This window comes from Halichoerus grypus, chromosome 13, assembly GCF_964656455.1.
Source record: "Halichoerus grypus chromosome 13, mHalGry1.hap1.1, whole genome shotgun sequence".
In the NCBI taxonomy this organism is placed as follows: Eukaryota; Metazoa; Chordata; class Mammalia; order Carnivora; family Phocidae; genus Halichoerus; species Halichoerus grypus.
This window is the reverse complement of record NC_135724.1, coordinates 62,416,718-62,434,285: the sequence shown is the minus strand read 5'-3', so window position 1 is coordinate 62,434,285 and position 17,568 is coordinate 62,416,718. Positions and strand designations below refer to the sequence as shown.

The following is a 17,568-nucleotide window of genomic DNA, read 5'->3' as shown; positions in this document are numbered from 1 at the left end:
GAAAGGGGATGTTTAATCAAGGCCTGCGGAGAGGCCAACGGCTTTCCCTGAGGACCTGGCCTCACTTTCTCCTCCTTGAATGTCCTCCCTCCGTGATGTCCCTGACAGGACCCACTGGAACCCTGGGGCTCTGGGAACCCTGTTTGAAAACCACCGCCCCTAGACAGCAGCTGATGCATTTTGTAATACACGGGTCATCACTTCCAAGACAGTCAACAGCCTCACCAAGGGGCCCAAGCACCGGGCTCCCTGTCCTTCTTTCATGTAGACAGGAAAGAACGCACTAGGGAGAGAGGACCAACATGTGGTTCTGAATGGTTCTGATGTTTGCGACGGTGAACAAGAGGATCTCCATTAAGGCACACGTTGGGTCTTACGTTTTTCCAGGGGATTCCTTCAGCCAGAAGATGTCGTCACTTGTAATTCCATATTCCAAGGCACCTTCGATCTGTCCAGAAAAAAAAAAGGATCAACGTGAGAAGAGCATCACTTGGCCTGTCTCCAGACACTTCCCCCAAAGAGGACGACCATTCTGTAGACACAACTCAAGCAGAACCACCACCAGCCCACCCATGGGTACGCTTCCTTGCTCCACACACTGTTCTTCAGGTTGTGGCCTCTAGGGACAGGTGACCTGGCTATATCTGACTTGGTGCACCATCTACCTTCTGGGCAAAGCACCCAGCACTCCTTGGCTGTGCAAGGTGGTTGGGGAGCCGGCGTGTGGCCCACAGCCTTTTCCTCCCTGCTCTCCAGGGCCTTCCCCTTGATCCAGACGCTGGGCTGAGGGACGACAGGCGGGGAGCAGAGTGACGCAGGGTGTGGAGGGGCAGGCTGGCCCCAAGGGCACGGGGCTGAAGGCTGGACGCTCCTGGGCATCCTCCAGGGTGTATACCAGCAGAGCCTGAGGAGGGGCCGCTAAGCAGGCGGGGGAGACAAGGACCCGTGTCCCCTCAGTGGCCCACGAGAGTAAGAAGAGCAAGATGTGCGGGTGGAGAGGAAGCGGATTTCAAACAGTTTATGATTCTAATCGGCAATAAAAATAAAGCCAGGAATTTCTCGGGTTTGTGTAAAGAAAACCAAAAGGTCTAGAAATCAAAGGAACTAAAACACAAGTGAGTCTTGGCAGGCCCCCGGGGAGGGGGTTGCGGCGGTGGGCGGTGGGATGGCTGCCTCCCCCTGGGCCAGATAACTCCTGCTCTATCCCCCCCTGGCCGGGGGACACATGGCAGCCGCCTAGCCGAGGTCCAGCAGGCTGGGGCCAGGCCTGTCGCCTCTGCAGGGCACCCTGGCGCGGGCACATATGTCGGTCTGCCCCAGATGACCGCCCAGCTCCTGGGAGCTGACTGTGGCCTTCAGGGGCTCTATGCAGAACCAACGTAGGCCTGGCTGAAGGGTGAGGGGTCACTAACAGTCGCCCACCTTTCCTCCCTTGAACAACAGCACCCCACCACCCTACAGAGCCATGTAACCCGCCCAAGGGCCACCTCTGTGCAAGCCACCTGTCCCCTCCAGAGGCTGCTCTTGAGGGCCTTACAGCCGGACGGAGGCATGGTGCTCCTCTGAGGACTGGAGGTGTGTGTTTTCCCCATGCCCCCTCTGCTCCCCATTTCCAGAGAAAGCACAGAACTGAAGATGGAGGCTTGGGATTTGGGCATCTGGGGAGAAACAGAACCACTCCCTTGTTCTTCCTCCATCTGCTCCATCTGTGCTCTGTCGGTCTAACTAGGAGGCAGAAGTGGCCTCCAGGCCCAGGGAGTCTGTGGGCCTCATGCACTTCGCTGCAGCCCATCTGGAGGCTCAGGGCTTGTGCCATCTGCTTCCCAGGGCCCCTGGGAGACCCACGAGGATGTGGCCTCGGCCAAGCCCCTTCTTGCTTCCCATCCCCCTCTCCACTACCTTGACCGTACGGCCCCTTCCTTAGCTCCACCTGCCTCATGGGAGTGAGGGCAGAGAAGCGCCCTCACAGCAGACCGGGCCAGGAGGGGACGCTGGCAAAAAACGGTGGCGCGAGGACCTCCCAATGTTCACCCTTCCATAAAAACAGCCAGACAACTAGCAAAAACAGTCAGATTCAACTTTTTGAGAACTCTGGAAAGTCTAGTCAAGAAAAATGGCTGAAACTTGGTATGGACAGAGAGTTTTGTGGAGTTGTAACGGACTCTAGCCCCATCCCTCAGCACAGCAGTAAGCTTGAGCGACGATGAGCGACTTAAGAAACACAGTGGGGAGAGAAGAGCCGAGGCAAGCCGGAGCCCTTGCAAAGCTCCTTCCCAAGAAACAGTCGTCGATCGACCTGGCTGGGGCTTCCCCAGAAGGCCCCACTCAAAAGGCTTGTCTTCAACCTCGCTTGATCTGGCCGAGGGCCAGAAGCCTCTCTCAGAGGAGGATCTGCCCAGTGACTGATGCCACAGCTGCCCGAAGCAACGGATAACAGCTGAAGCAAACAACACACCACCCAAGAGCTTAAAAGGAAAAGCCAGGGATGCCTGGGTGGCTCAGTTGGTTAAGCGTCTGCCTTCGGCTTGGGTCATGATCTTGGGGTCCCGGGATCAAGTCCTGCATGGGGCTCCTTGCTCAGTAGGGAGCCTGCTTCTCCCTCTCCCACTCCCTCTGCCTGCCACCTCCCCTGCTTGTGCTCTCTCTCTCTCTGACACATAAATAAATAAAATCTTTAAAAAAAAAAAAAAAAAGAAAAAAGGAAAGCCAAGGAATGAGCTGTCCACAGGGGCTTTGAAAAGCTCCTGCATATTCCCGGGGACCTAGAAGGCCAGGTGTAGGCCCTGGGCTGCACACACACCTGGGGAAAGGCCCCACACAGCCTGAGGTCTCCCCTCTGGCTGACCTCGAGGCCCGGCACAGGCAGGAAGTGAGGGCTAAGGTAGAGTTTCTGGCGCCTGCCTGATTGCCCAAAGCATGCCCCCAAATGCCTACAGAATCTGTCAGCAAAGACTGGGCCATTTCTCCAGGTGTTTCAGGAAATCTCTGTCTAGTTACTAGCTGATCACTAACCCAACTGAGCAGAGACCTCAGTGGCCTCCCCTGAAAAAGAATACAGACTTTACAAAATCGCTTCAGAAAACCACCCGACATACAACAGCAATAAACAAAATCCTACGGTGGAGACAGATTCTGATTTCCAGAGTTAACGCATTACTTTATTTGAAATATTCATTTCTCAACAACCAAAAAAAATTATGAAATGTGAAGAACCAGGAAAGTATAACCTTCACACGTCATTGGAGGGGGTGGGGTATGCAAAATGGTGCAGCCACTTTGGAAAACAGGCTGCTGGTTCTTCAAAAGGTTAAAAACTGAGTTACCCTATGACCCGTCAACTCCATTCCTAGTTATAGAGCCAAGAGAAGTGAAAACTTAAGTCCATGGAAAAACTTGTGCACTGATGCTCACAGCAGCATTATTCACAACAGCTCAAAGTGCAAACAACTCGGATGTCCATCAATGGACAAGTGGACAAACAAAATATGGTCCAGCCACACAATGGCTCATTATTCAGGCATTAAAAGGAATGAAGCTCTCACACAGGCTACCATGTGGATGAACCTTGACAACCTTCTGAGTGCAGGAAGTCGGGCACAAAGGCCACATGTTGTCTGATTTCATTTATGTGAAGTGCCCAGAACGGGCAAATCCACAGAGACGGAAAACAGGCTAGTGGTCACCAGGGGCTGGGGAGCCGGGAACGGAGTGACCACTCACGGGACAGGATTTCATTTGGGGCATGAAAATGTTCTGGAATTAGGTAGTGGAGACTGACGGTTGCACAACTCTGTAAATAAACTAAAACCCCCCCGAATCGTACCCTTTAAAAGGGTGCATTTTATGGTATGAGAATCTTATGTCATGATTTGGGGTGGGGGCAGGAAGAAGAGGGTTAAGTCCTGGATGTTCCAATACCTTGAGGCTGAGGAGAAAAGGAAGAATCAGCAAAGAGAGATAAAGGAGACCAGGGGCAGGGGTGTCCTAGAGCCACGTGAAGAGTGAGGGGATGTGGGGGTCCCTGTCGACCTGCTTCCATAGAACGCAGTTGAGAGAGCATTAGAAAGTGACCAGAGTGAATATAGAAAAAAACTTTTTTTTTTTTTAAGAAAAGAAAGAGTGGGGGTGCCACTGGTGTGGGAAGCATAAGCTGGGAGACCGTGAATGTGCCCGGGGTGCGAGGGAAGGCTGTGTGCTGGGGACACTCACGTGGGTGGGGTACCTCGGCCGCCCTCCAGTAGCAATGACGATGTGCTCAGCTGAAAGCAGAGTCTGCGAATAAACCGAGGAAGCTGTGGTCAGGCAGGTCGGCACAGGCTCCCGGCAGAGACCCACGCTTTCTAATCACAGCTCCTGCCCTGCAGTGTGGACCCTCCGGCCAGGAGCTCAGAGGCCCCTTGGAGCTGGGAACCTGTCAAGGGTCCTCGAGCCAGGAGGGGGCCCAGCAGAAGAGGGCAGGGAGACATTCTAACTCCAAGCACCCTGCGGTTTACAGAGCGCCCCGCAGGTGTCTCATATCCCTCAATCCCGCAAAACTCTGTGAGGGGAGGATCACCCGCCCCGTTGCCCAGCGCGCGGACAGCCTGGCGCCACGTGCATCTCAGTGACGCATTTTATCGCTCGCAGAGAATCACAACCAGCCTCAGAGGGATCGGCGGTCAATTCCAGCAGTGCTTATTATGGAGAAGAGCACTGAGGTCAAACAAGGCTGGAGTCCTTGGAAGGGTAAGGACCACTCGAGAGGAGCCACTTGGGAGAGCTGGGCACTCACCTCTTTCCCATCTTTAGCGACACTGCAAACCGTGTGCTCGTTGACAAAGCTGGCCTTGACGTTAAAGTACTTGACTTTTCTGCAAAATAACAATATGATTGTCAAATATTTCCTCTGCAAATTAGGCGTCACCTATGGGATTAAAGAGGGAGCAGATGGCTAAAAGGAAAGCTTGGGCCCACAGCCCCCTGCCCCCAACCCAGGTGGGGCAAGGGGCGAGTGCAGAGGGGCACCGGGAGGTGTGCAAGGAGAGGAGGGCCAGGGATCCCTGGAACTGCCAGGACAGAAGCCAGCTCGGGATGGCCCCGAGAGCCCAAGTACAGCCCCGGTGTGTGATGACAGAAGGGGAACACCCGGGATGGGCAGAGCTATAGGGCCAGGAGCGAAGCCTCGCCAGAGTCGAGTGCAGTTTTGAGCACCTCTCCTGGTGGCAGATCCTCAGGGAGGATGCTTTGGGTCGGTATCCAGGTTGGGGAACCCCAAAGGGCTGGGCCTCCCCAGGGTCCCTCCTTGTCACCTGGGCACATTCCAGCAGGGAGCAGAGGCCCCCGCCTGCACCCAGTTACCCCCGCCACCCAAATGACCAACTTCCCGCTGACAAGGGAGGGTGCCCACCAGATAGGCATCACCCCCTGCCTTTAGGGGACTGTAAGGCTGGAAAACAGGTATGATGAGGACAGAAGGGTAGTCAGGTGCAGGCGTGCACAGACGATCCAAACCTTCTGATAATGAAGGCCAGTCTGTAGTGGTGGGTTCTTGGCGCCTTTGGTAATTACGGCTTCACCACCTCCTTGACTTCACATCCTCCCCACAAGCGAGGCCTGCACCCCCATGTGCTGCCTGAGCTGTAAGAACCAAGTCCTCACTCACCCCCACAGCCCAGTAACAGCCAGACGACACAGACACAGGTTCCGCACTGGCTTCCTTCTGGGGGCACCTCCAGAAGGTGGGATCGTTCGGGCCTGTTTGGCACTTGCCTGGGAGCTGCCTGGGGCTAGCAGGAAGAAGGGCAGAGCCCTATGCTTCCAGCAAACTGCCCTGGGGAATACTGAGCCCCACACAGAGGAAAAGCGACAGGATGCAGCTTACCTCCCTGAGGGGGGGACCCCTGGGAACACCCGGGATGGGCATGCGGGCCAGCTTCCCCAGCTCAGCTGGCCTGGGTTTCATGGGCACAAAACAGTTGTGTACTGTACAGCCCCAGGAAGACTCCTTGGAGCCAAGCAAATAGTGCTCAGATGAGAGCCACCAGACCTCTGAGGGCACAGTGTCCCCTCCATGACCTGCATGTGCAAAGGGCAGAGCTATAGGGCCAGGAGCGAAGCCTCGCCAGAGTCGAGTGCAGTTTTGAGCACCTCTCCTGGTGGCAGATCCTCAGGGAGGATGCTTTGGGTCGGTATCCAGGTTGGGGAACCCCAAAGGGCTGATGCGACCTGGCGGCTTCAGGCTGGAATGATCATGTTGGACATTGCTTCAGCAGACAACACCAGGTGCCTTCATACATGCCCGGGGAGCCAGGAGGTGGGTGGTGAGGTGTGGGGTTCAGGGCTGGGAGCCTGGAGATGAGAGGTGAAGTGTGGGCTTCACAGGGTGGTGCCCGGGCATCCTCTTTGCAACAGCAACATGGGGCTCACTGGGCTCTTTCCACATCACGGTGGTCGACCCTGACAGGAGAAAGGTCACCTGCCTCGAGGAAGGCGCTGGTCACTGGGATGGCCCTCTCTGTGCCCCCATACTCTGGCCCTCGGCCTCCCCAGCGGCAGCCCCGAGCATGCCTCCTCCCTGGTGCAGACCCAGGTCCCAGCTGTCCTGCCAACATGCCCCTCAGCCCCTGCTACTCCAGGCTCTGCAGATGCGAGCTTGCAGGACGGCCTTCCTTCTGCGTGTGTGCACCCCGCCCCACGGGCGGGGACCTCTGGTCTTATCACTGCCGAGCCTCTAGTGAGAAAGTGCCTGCCAAGGGAGGAAATGTCCCCAGAGAAGGGGGGAGGGCCGCACGAGGCCTCAGTACCTGTCCTGCAGCTGTACCCGGTGCCCCCAGTTCAGGGACTTCACGTGGTTCTGCACGGCCTCTGCCATCGTCCCCCTATTAACACACACCAAGACATGTCAGAAACCACCCCAGAAGCATGAACCACAGAGTCCCACAACAGACGAGTAGATGCAAATAGCCAGTTGGCAGAAATCCCAAGAAACAAGGTGATTCTAAAGGTGGAAAAACGTGACACCTATGCCCCCGGCCACTATCTCTGTCCCGGGTCTGGGGCTGTGGGCCACAGCCATCAGGACACAGCAGTGGCCCTGAGTCTAGGTCATCTGAGAACCACTGAGGGGCCTGTGTGCAGCTCAGAGCAGACCAGGGGCCACCTGTGGAAGCCAAATCGGTTTCTCACCTCCCACTAGTGGCCTCTGGGGCCAGACTGTCCTTTGTGAGGGTGCAGGAGGCCCCCACCTCAACCAGTGGTGATAACCAAAAATGTTTCCAGACTTTGCTGAATGCTGGGGAGAGGGTGGGCCCCGGGTGAGTGCCCGTCTGGTAGCTCGCTTCTGTGAAGGTTAATGGGGCAGTAAGCCTCCCCCCCCACCCCCACCATGAGGAACACAGAGGCGCCGGGAGTGGGTGGGCTCCTCACCAGTCATGCAGGACCGGCTGGATGGCCCAGCCATAGTGGGTGGCATCTCGGATCATGCCCCCCAGCAGCGCTGCCTGGTGCATCAGCTTCTTGGGGATGCAGCCAACATTCACACATGTGCCGCCGAGGCCCCATCTGGTACCTGGCATGTTGGGAAGGGCACGTTTAGATTTATATTCAGGGGACTGGAAGGCCCTCCTGCTCCTCTACAGTTGTCTAAGAGCCCTTTAAGTTGGGGCGCCTGGGTGGCTCAGTAGGTTGGGGTCTGCCTTCGGCTCAGGTCATGATCCCAGGGTCTTGGGATTGAGCCCCGCATCGGGCTCCCTGCTCAGCAAGGGAGCCTGCTTCTCTCTCGCTCACTCATTCTATCTCTCAAATAAATAAATAAAATCTTAAAAAAATAAAATAAAAAAAAGAGTCCTTCAGGTTGTTTGTAACTCAAGCACGCTCCAGGTGAACCCTGCCCTGGGAATTTACTCTCTATAATTGTAGTCCGTGTTGTCTTTAAATAAGAATGAAGAACTTTAAAGTAATGGCAGCTGACTTGCCAAGGAGGACACTCGCCAGAGACCCTGGCCAGCAGTGGTGAATGGTTCTGGGTTCAGCCGCTGCCCCTGTATGTGAACCAGGCCCCCATCCTCCTCCTCCCCCAAGACAGAAGACTCCCATCCGGGGCTACCTACCTCGGGGGGAAGGCTCCACGTAGTCTACCACGGCCACCTTCTTTCCCAGCTGAGCAGCTGGAACGACAAGAGGAGCGGGCAGGTGGGGAGCTGCTTAGGGGCTGGGGCTGAGGACCAGATGAAGGCAAGGAAGGAGGTGCCCACCGGCTCTGTCCCCGGTCTCCCCACCTGTCTGCCACCACACAGTTGTGCTGCCCACAGGTGGGCACCCTCGGGCCTCTTCTTGACTGCAGCCTTCATCCCACCCACCACAGTGCCAGGACCTAGTGGGATGCCCACCCTCCTTCACAAGCCCACTGCAGCCGCCCTGGGCCCAGCATCCCCCATCCCCTGCCTCCTGCTGCACCCGGTTCCAGCCCAGACATTCAGCATGAGCCCAGCACCCACCTGGCACATACTAGCAGGTGTCACAGGAGCACCCACTCCCCAAGAGAGGCCCCAGCCTCGGAGCTTCCCCTGGCTCTCTCCCCAAGCCCTCCCAGTGGACTCGCTCACCTCCTCTGTTCCCCACTGGACATGGCGGGGGGGCCTCCACCCATGGTCTACTCCTGTGGGCATTTGCAGCCTCATTCTCAGGGCAAGGAACTGGAAGCTCCGAAGTCAAATGGCAGGTCCAGGGTCAGCCAGCCCCCACAGAGGGAGGGAGACCTGGGCTCCAAACTGCACCTCCTGCCTGGAGGCTCCTGGCCTCCCCCACTTGCTGTCAGTGGGTTCCTCCCAGGGCCACGAGTCCCAGGTGCTGACCCCATCACCAATTAGCCAGGGCTAATCGTGGGGCTTCCCCTTGGCTTGCCTGGGGAGCTGCACTGCCAACCTGGGCTCTGAACTTGACTGCCCCTGAGGGCATGCCCGACTTAAACATCGTGACCCGTGAGCGTCTGACATACTACAGAACGCACTCGATTCATGGCTATTGACCAAGATCAGAACAAAGTTTTAGAAGCCTTCACATAAAAATCCATTTTGCTCGACTGACCAATAATGGGATTGCAGTGCTTGTTTTAAAAACTCCAGCCAAGGGGACTCTTCAAACATGCCAACATCTGTTTCCCACAGCTGACCACGATGGGGCAACAGGTACTGGATTTATCCTTGCATCCGAGATAACCAAAAATCCAGGGGAAAGACATAAAATAGTGCTTTCAAGAAATTGAACATCAGAAGACCAAGGAGAGTGATTCTTGGGAGATAGGAAACAAATAAGGTGACGCAGCACGGGGAGGGGGCCCAGGCCGAGTCCACTGGACTCCCTGGCTGAGGAGAGGACTGGGATTCTGGGGAGACTGAGGCAGCCAGAGGTCCTGGAACAGAGGACCAGAGAGGAGAGAGCTGTACAGAACCCCAGACAGCTGATCAGTGCATGTGTGTGTGTGAGAAAACCACCTGAGGCCAGGAAAGAACCATCCAGAAAGACTAGTAGAGGAGACAGTGCTCACGCAGGGCTGGGAATAGTGCCTGTTCCCAGAAGTCAGACTGGAGAAAACACATAATTCCTGGGGAGCTGGGTAAGTATTAAGGTCAGACCCCAGTCACTGAGAGTGACTGAGCACAGCTCCAGACCCACCGAACAAATCTTAAATGGAAGATGCAAAAGACTCAAACTCTCTTCTCTGCATCCCAGAACATACTCAAAAATGTATCTAGGAATCTAAAAATGCCCAGAAGCCAGCAAGGGAAAGTTCAAAGTGTCTGGAATTCAATCAAAAATGACCAGGCATGCAAAGGAGTGGGAAAAGATAAGCCACAAGAGAGAAATAATCAGTCAATGGAAACTGACGAAGAACTGACACAGAATTAGCAGAAAAGAAGTAAAACGAGTATTGTAACTCTATTCCACATGTTCAAAAAGTTAAGGAGCAACATAGAAGATACAAGAAAGGACCCAAGTCCAATCTGTAGGGATGAAATTACAATACAAGAGATGAAAAATATATCGTGTGAGATTAATGGTAGATTAAACTTTGCAGAATCTTTTATTAGTGAATTTGGAAACATAGGAATAGAAACTCTCCAAAATGAAGACAACACCCATGAGCTGAGGGGAGACTTTGAGCAGCCTAATGTATGTGTGATTAAAGTCTCCAAAACTGAAGGAGAAGAGGAAGGACAGGAAAATTCCCTGAAGACATAACGGTTGAAAATTCTCACAACTTGATGAGAACGATAAATCCACAGACTCAGGAAACTCAGTGAACTCTAGCAGAAAAATAATTAAGAACTACACCAAGGTGCACCCTCTTTAAATTGCTCAAAACCAATGAAAAGAGCAAATCCTGAAAACCACCAGAGACAAAAATACACACAACAAAGGAACAGAGATAAAAGGGCAGCAGATGACATCTGAAACAATGCAGCGAGAAGCCAGGACGGCAACATCTCTAAAGTGCTGCTGTGCTGAAAGAAAAGAAGGAAAACTATCTACCTTGAATTCTCCACCTAGAGAAAATTATATATTTTTAAGATTTTATGTATTTATTTGAGAAAGAGACAGAGAGAGAGAAAGAGAGAGCATGCTTGAGCAGGGGGAGGGGCAGAGGGAGAGAGAGAGAATCCCAAGCGGACTCCCTGCTAAGTGCAGAGTGGGAGAGGGAGAAGCAGGCTTCCCACTGAGCAGGGAGCCCGATGTGGGGCACGATCCCACGACCCTGAGATCATGACCTGAGCCGAAATCAAGAGTTGGATGGTTAACCGACTGAGCCATCCAGGCGCCCCCCCAGAGAAAATATCTTTAAAAAAAATCAAGGCAAGATAAAGATGTCTTCAGACATACAAAAGCTGAAAGAATTCATTACTCTTAGAGCCACACTACAAGAAATGTTCACGGACATCCTTAGGGCAGAAGAAAAATGATACCAGATGCAAACTCAGATCTATACAAAGGAAAGAGCAGAAATGGTGACTACACAGGCAGATCTGTAAGATTTTTTTCTCATTAGTTTAATCTTTTTTGGAAGGTAACTGTTTAGACAAAATATAACAATGTGTTATGGGCCTCATAACATGTCAAAGTAAAACGTGTGGCCACATGGTTTTGGTACTATGTGTGAATTGGACCATAGCACTTGCAGGTAGACTATGACAAGTTCAAGATGTCTTCTGCAAACCCCAAGGCAACTACCTAGCCCCATATTTGTTAAGTGAACTCGAAATGGACCAGAGGCCTAAGTGTTAGGGCTGAAACTGGAAAAGTCTTAGGAGAAGACACAGGCATACATCTTTGAGAGCTTGGATTAGACAACTGTTTCTCAGATACCAAAAGCATAGCAACAAAAGACACACCAGGTAAACTGGACTGCCATCAAAATCAAAAACGTTTGTGCTGCAAAGAACACAATCAAGAAAGTAAAAAGATAATCCACGGAATGGAAGAAAGTATTTGCAAATCACATATCTGATAAGGGTCTAGTATCCAGACTATGTTTACATAAGAGTATGGAAAATATGCATATGAACTCATGTAACTCAGTAATAAAAAGACAACCCAATTTCAAAATGGGCAAAGCTGGGGCACCTGGCTGGCTCCAATGGGGGAGCGTGAGATTCTTGATCTCGGGGTTGTAGGTTCAAGCACCACACTGGGGGCAGAGATCACTTAAAAGAATAAAATCTTTAAAAAAAAAAAACAGGGGCATCTGGGTGACTCAGTCGTTAAGCGTCTGCCTTCGGCTCAGGTCATGATCCCAGGGTCCTAGGATCGAGCCCCGCATCGGGCTCCCTGCTCAGTGGGGAGCCTGCTTCTCCCTCTCCCTCTGCTGCTCCCCCTGCTTGTGTTCCCTCTCTCGCTGTGTCTCTCTCTGTCAAAATAAATAAATAAAATCCTTAAATAAATAAATAAACAAACAAAAACAAAAACTGGCAAAGCTCCTGAACAGACATTTATTCATAGATATGCAAATGGCCAATAAACACATGAAAAGATGCTCCATTGTCTTTAATCATTAGGAAAATGCAAACCAACCACAGTGAGATAGTACTTGACACCTACTCAGGATGACTTGTAGTAAAAAAAAGACAGACATCAAATGGGGCTAGGATAGGGGCAAATTCGAATCCTCCGACAGTGCTGGTGGGAATATAAAATGATGTAGCCACTTTGGAAAACAGTCTGGCAGTTCCTCAAAAGGTGAAACCATACCACTCAGCAATTCCACTCCTAAGACATCTACCCAAGAGAAATGAAAACATGTCCACGCAAATACTTGCGCACAACGTTCCCGGCAGCATTATTCACCATAGCGCAAAAGTGGAAACAACCAAATGTCCACTAATGGCCAAGTGGATAATAAAATGCGATCTGTCCGTGCAATGGAATGATATTCAGCCATTACAAGGAATAAAGTACCAGCGTATGCTGTATTGTGGATGAATGCTGAACATAGCACACTAAGACCACATGTTTGTATGAAATATCCAGAATAGGCAAATCCATAGAAACAGAAAGCAGATTGGTAGTTGCCTGGGGCTGAGGGTTGGAGGGGCTGAGGGGTGGAGGGACTGAGGGGTGGAGGGGCTGAGGAATGGCTGCTAAGGGATACAGAGTAGTCTTGGGGAGTGATGAGAATTTCTACAACTGATGTGGTGATGGTTGTACAACTCTGTGAATATACTAAAAATGAATGACTTATGCACATTACATGAATGAATAGTATGGTATATGACTTAATCTCAAAAAAAGCTATTAGAGGGGCGCGTGGGTGGCTCAGTCGTTAAGCGTCTGCCTTCGGCTCAGGTCATGGTCCCAGGGTCCTGGGATCAAGCCCCGCATCGGGCTCCCTGCTCAGCAGGAAGCCTGCTTCTCCCTCTCCCACACCCCTTGCTTGTGTTCCCTCTCTCGCTGCCTCTCTCTCTGTCAAATAAATAAGTAAAATCTTAAAAAAGAAAAAAAAAAAGCTACTAAAAAACATATGAAACACTTAGAGACAAATCTGACAAAAGCTGTATGTTGAAAACTACAAAAGATTGTAGAAATAAATGAAAAAAATACCGAAAGAAGAGATATACTACATGACCTAGCTGCTCTACTTTTAGGCATTTATCCAAGAGAATTGAAAACATATATCCACACAAAGACATAACCACAAATGTTCACAGCAGCACCGTTCACAGGAGCCCCAAACTGCAAACAACCCAAACGTCCACCTGCAGGTGAATAGACAAAGTGTGGTGTATGCATACAACAGAATACTGATCAGTGATAGAAGGGAATGAACTCTGGACACACACAGCATCACAGATGAATCTCAAAACAATTAGGCTGCGTGAAAAAAGCCAGAGAAGTAAGAATACATATTACATGGTGCCATTTATACAAAATTTTAGAAAATGCAAACTCATCTGCAGTGAGAGAAAGCAGATTGTTGGCGGTCTGGGGATGCGGCAGGGAGGGGCTCCCAAGGTTTGAGGAAACTTTGGGGTTTGTTATGAGCTGAGTCACATCCCCTCCAAATTCTTGTTGAAGCCCAAAGCCCCAGAACCTCAGAATGTGACCTTATTTGAAGACAGAGTCTTTACGGAGGTGATTAAATTAGAATGCGGCCCTATAGATGGGCCCTACTCCAATCTGACTGGTGTGCATATAAAAAGATGAGATCGGGACATAGACACACAGAGGAAAGACCCTGTGAGGACACTAGAAATCATGGCCATCTACAAGCCAAGGACAGAGGATTCAGAAGAAACAACCCTGCTGGCACCTTCACCTCAGACTTCCAGCCTCCAGAGCTGCCCCAGCAAGCGAATACGGGGGTGATGGATACGTTCGCCAGCTTGACTGGGGTACTTGGTTTCGCAGGTGTGTGCATATGTCAAACCATAGCAAGTTGTCCACTTTAAACATGTCTAGTTTGTTTTACATCAATTATAACTCAAGAATGCTGTAGAAGAGCGCCATCATCCACAGGGAGAATGTCGCTGTTACAAAAGCAAAGACAGACCTGAGAACTATTGCAAGTTAGCGGAGATGTGTCTCTGGACACCAGAGTAGACAAAACATCTAGGGCTTTCTTCTGCTCCAAGGGACATCGCTGGGACAACTGGCTGTCTGTACCCTCTGTTTCTTGCGGTGGCCCAGTGGAATGAAGACTCGTGTCCCTCTGTGGGCCCCCATATCCACTGGGAGACTTCCCAGGTTCCTGCCCCCCACCACAGGCCGGCACCGTCCTCTGCCCCTCGGGGAAGAGCAGTGGACAGCAAATTTCCTTTATGCTGACGGTGATTCTAAAAACCCAGGATCTGACGGCAGAGAGCTGGAATTTCATGGTCAGGGTGCCTGCTCAACTCCTCTTGTTGGGGCCCCATTTCTCCCCTGGCTTCCCCCCCTCCCTCATCCACATCTGCCTCCTTATCATTGAGACGGGCAAGCAGACTGCTAGGCGCTCCTCCAGGACAGGGTAGAGCCCCCAGGGAAATGCTGGGTCTGTTCCCCACCCAGATTAGTGGCAACCTGCAACACTAGGTCTCTGGATGCCTCTGGGGCCAGCCCTTTCATTCCACACATCTTTACTGAGCACCCTAGGGTGCCCCAGGCCGTTCTGGGTGTCAGGCTGAGGAGAGAGAGTAAGACACAGACAGCGGAACAAACCTTGATCTCTGTGGGACATGCCAGGGCTAAGAATGAGGACAGTGGAGCTGGGGACAGGGACCAGATGGTGAGGCTGTCATTCTAAGTAGGACCATCTCAGCAGCAAAGACTGAAGGAAGGTGAGTGAACCCTGCAGCTAATCAGGCAGGCAAACAGAAGACCAGGCTGGGCAGACAGCCAGGGCAAGAAGCAAGGCCAGAAAGACCTTCAGGAAGCATCTGCAAAATACCGAGGCGGCGAGGGGCTGGAGCGGCACAAGAGGGCAAGGTGTGGGTGGTGGGAGACATGTCAGATGGGTGGGGGCAGATCCCATGTGGCCCAGTGCTGGAGCCCAGGAGAGCCGGCTAAGACCGGGGTACCATCCTGGCTACTGGGTGCTGCACAGACAACTGGGGAGTGGCAGGGAGTAGGGCACACTGACAAGGGTCCTGGGGTGACTCTGGACGTAGGAACCCAAAGGCCAGCAGGCCAGCTACAGAGATAATGCCCTCTGCATAGCCACACAGGGCGCTTCTCCACCCAGCTTCGAGAACAATGCAGCCCTCTCGGGGCGGGGGGCGGGGGGTGCTGAAAACTTGGAGGCCCTACCACACATCAGGACACATACCTTCCTTGGCACAGGCCAGGCCGCCAGATCCCCCGCCAATCACCAGGAGATCATAGTCCTGCCGCCCTGCTGGGGAAAGGGGTGAGAGGTGAGTGGAAGGGCCAGGACAAGTCTGGGGCCCGGATCCCACAAGGTGCCACATGATTTCCAAAGGGCAAGCAGCTCTGCCCAGTTAAATGTGGTATGGGATCTATGTTATTGGAGCAAAGCCCCCAGCCCGTGATGGTCCGGGGTGACAGCACATCACACATCAGGGCAGAAGGCAACCACAGTATCCATCATCACGCAAACCCCGAAAGTAAGCAACGGCAGGTGAGGGTGGCCCAGGGTGCATAATCACCTTGGCCGCAACAATCAGGTCAAGAAGAAGGTAATTTAACTGGCAGGACTGCTCTGAACTTAAACTTCACTGAACATTCTAAGCCAAGACACGGGATTAAAACACTTCTCGAGTCTGTCTTTCGGTTACAACAGTCACCTTTTGTTCTTTTTTTTTTTTTTTTTTAAAGATTTTATTTATTTATTTGAGAGAGAGAGAATGAGAGAGAGCACATGAGAGGGGTTAGGGTCAGAAGGAGAAGCAGACTCCCCGCCGAGCAGGGAGCCCGATGCGGGACTCGATCCAGGGACTCCAGGATCATGACCTGAGCCAAAGGCAGTCGCTTAACCAACTGAGCCACCCAGGCGCCCTTTTTGTTCTAAGTGAGGAAAAATAAAAAGCAGTCCTTGCATCGGGCAGCACACCCTGGCCTCTCAGAGTGCCTGGTGCACTGCGGGCCCTGGGACAGAAGAGACTCTGAAATGCCTTTCGGGCTCACCATGGTGTCACCTCAGAGGCAACGCACTCCCACACCCAGCACAGAGGGTCGCTCACATCCTTCCTGCCCTGCAGAACACATTATCTGTCTCTCTTCAGCAAACTGCTGGGAAGGCAGGCAAGAGACAGCCTGAAAGGGGGAGGGGGTGGGGAGTGGGGGGGTGGGTAGGTGAGGAGCAGGTGTGTCCTTAGGTGTGACCAGGCGGTCAGAGCTCTGAGCCAGGGCCCAAGCCTGAGATACCCAGCACCAAGCACCGGCCCACTCCCTGTAGCAAAAGGAAGAAATAATAGAAAATCATCAGTATGTGGGGAGGGAGAGGAGGGTGCGGACTGCTGCGTTGTGTCTAGAGCTGACCACAGCTCCTGGGCAAAGCACCCGGTCCTGTGATCCAATCCGGCTCTGCCACCCAAGGCCAGCGCGGCTGCCCCCACACCACCCTGGAGCCTGAGAAGTGAAAAGACTGTATCTGCCTTTGTGGTCACCTTGACCTTCCTGGTGGGCAAGGCTGTAGAGAATACTCCTGAGGTCCTGTGACCCTCAGGGACCTCGGCTTTGTAGGTCCCTGTGCTCACAGATTGGGGCCCAGAAGCTGAGCTCCTGCAAGGACACAGGAGCTCCAGCCTAGAGGTGGCCCTGGCTTGGGGCTGACGAAGCTAGGGGAGTCGCCACCGGGAGCTGTGTCCAGATGCCCAGCTGGTGGCCTGCTGCTAGCCTGCCCTGTGGAGAGGCATCACCGTACCCACCCCAAAGCCAGGCCCACCCCTGGCTTTGTACCCACCCCAGCCGAGGCCACCTGAGATGTGTGCCCAGGCAAACATGGGACCGAACGGAGCCAAGGCTTGGTTCAAACAGCCAGTCCAAAGGGGACTCAATTCCAAATTCAACCCAGGGGCTCTGAAGAGGCCTAAACTTTTGTCAGTTATTCTGGTGGCTTTGATATGAGCCCAAAGAACCGGAGACAGACTGCTGGTGGGAGAGAAGCAGCTGCTGGGCCCTGAGGAGCGCACACATCTCTCCTTTCCACTGCTCCGTGGTGGGGGAGGGGGACGCGAAGCTTTTGCCCAGGACAATGCGCTACCTTCCATTGCAGGTGCTGATGCTGGTCCTTCCTGCCGACAGAGCAGGGTCCCGGCTAGCTCCGACTGTCCCCAGCTCCACACTGTGTCCCCTCTGCCTGCTATCAGGCAGAGGGCAGGGTGAGCAACTGGCCACGTGGAATGCGAGCTTATCTCTGTGGGTTTGCCCTCCCCGCCTGCTGTGCATACCCAGGAGCCCTCTCAGTCAGATAAACACTTGGAAGAGTAACCCATCTCAAGGGCCGGTAAGGCGGATGAGGTGGGCGCTGCTCTGCACGGGCTACCTGGGGACACATCACTCCAGTGCCCTGGGCAGTCTTCCAGCCTCCCCTTCCCCACCGCACGTTCAGAGCTCAGTTCCGGAAAGGTCTGTCTTCTCTTTGTTCTGAACCCATCGTCC

General features: G+C 53.0%; 1 protein-coding gene across 3 annotated transcripts in view; it reads right to left on the bottom strand.

Annotated features, from left to right (window-relative positions):
* TXNRD2 (thioredoxin reductase 2) overlaps positions 1-17,568 on the bottom strand; it is a 50,911-nt gene that overhangs the window by 31,340 nt on the left and 2,003 nt on the right. The window contains exons 2-8 of one of the 3 annotated variants that reach the window (XM_036104214.2): positions 15,275-15,343; positions 8,088-8,144; positions 7,405-7,546; positions 6,783-6,857; positions 4,772-4,850; positions 4,210-4,272; positions 378-448 (exon numbers count right to left, since the gene is read on the bottom strand). In XM_036104214.2, the coding sequence (XP_035960107.2) occupies positions 378-448; positions 4,210-4,272; positions 4,772-4,850; positions 6,783-6,857; positions 7,405-7,546; positions 8,088-8,144; positions 15,275-15,343 (556 nt within the window). The remainder of the gene's footprint in view (positions 1-377; positions 449-4,209; positions 4,273-4,771; positions 4,851-6,782; positions 6,858-7,404; positions 7,547-8,087; positions 8,145-15,274; positions 15,344-17,568) is intronic. The other 2 variants (XM_036104215.2, XM_036104216.2) reach the window with 2 other exon arrangements.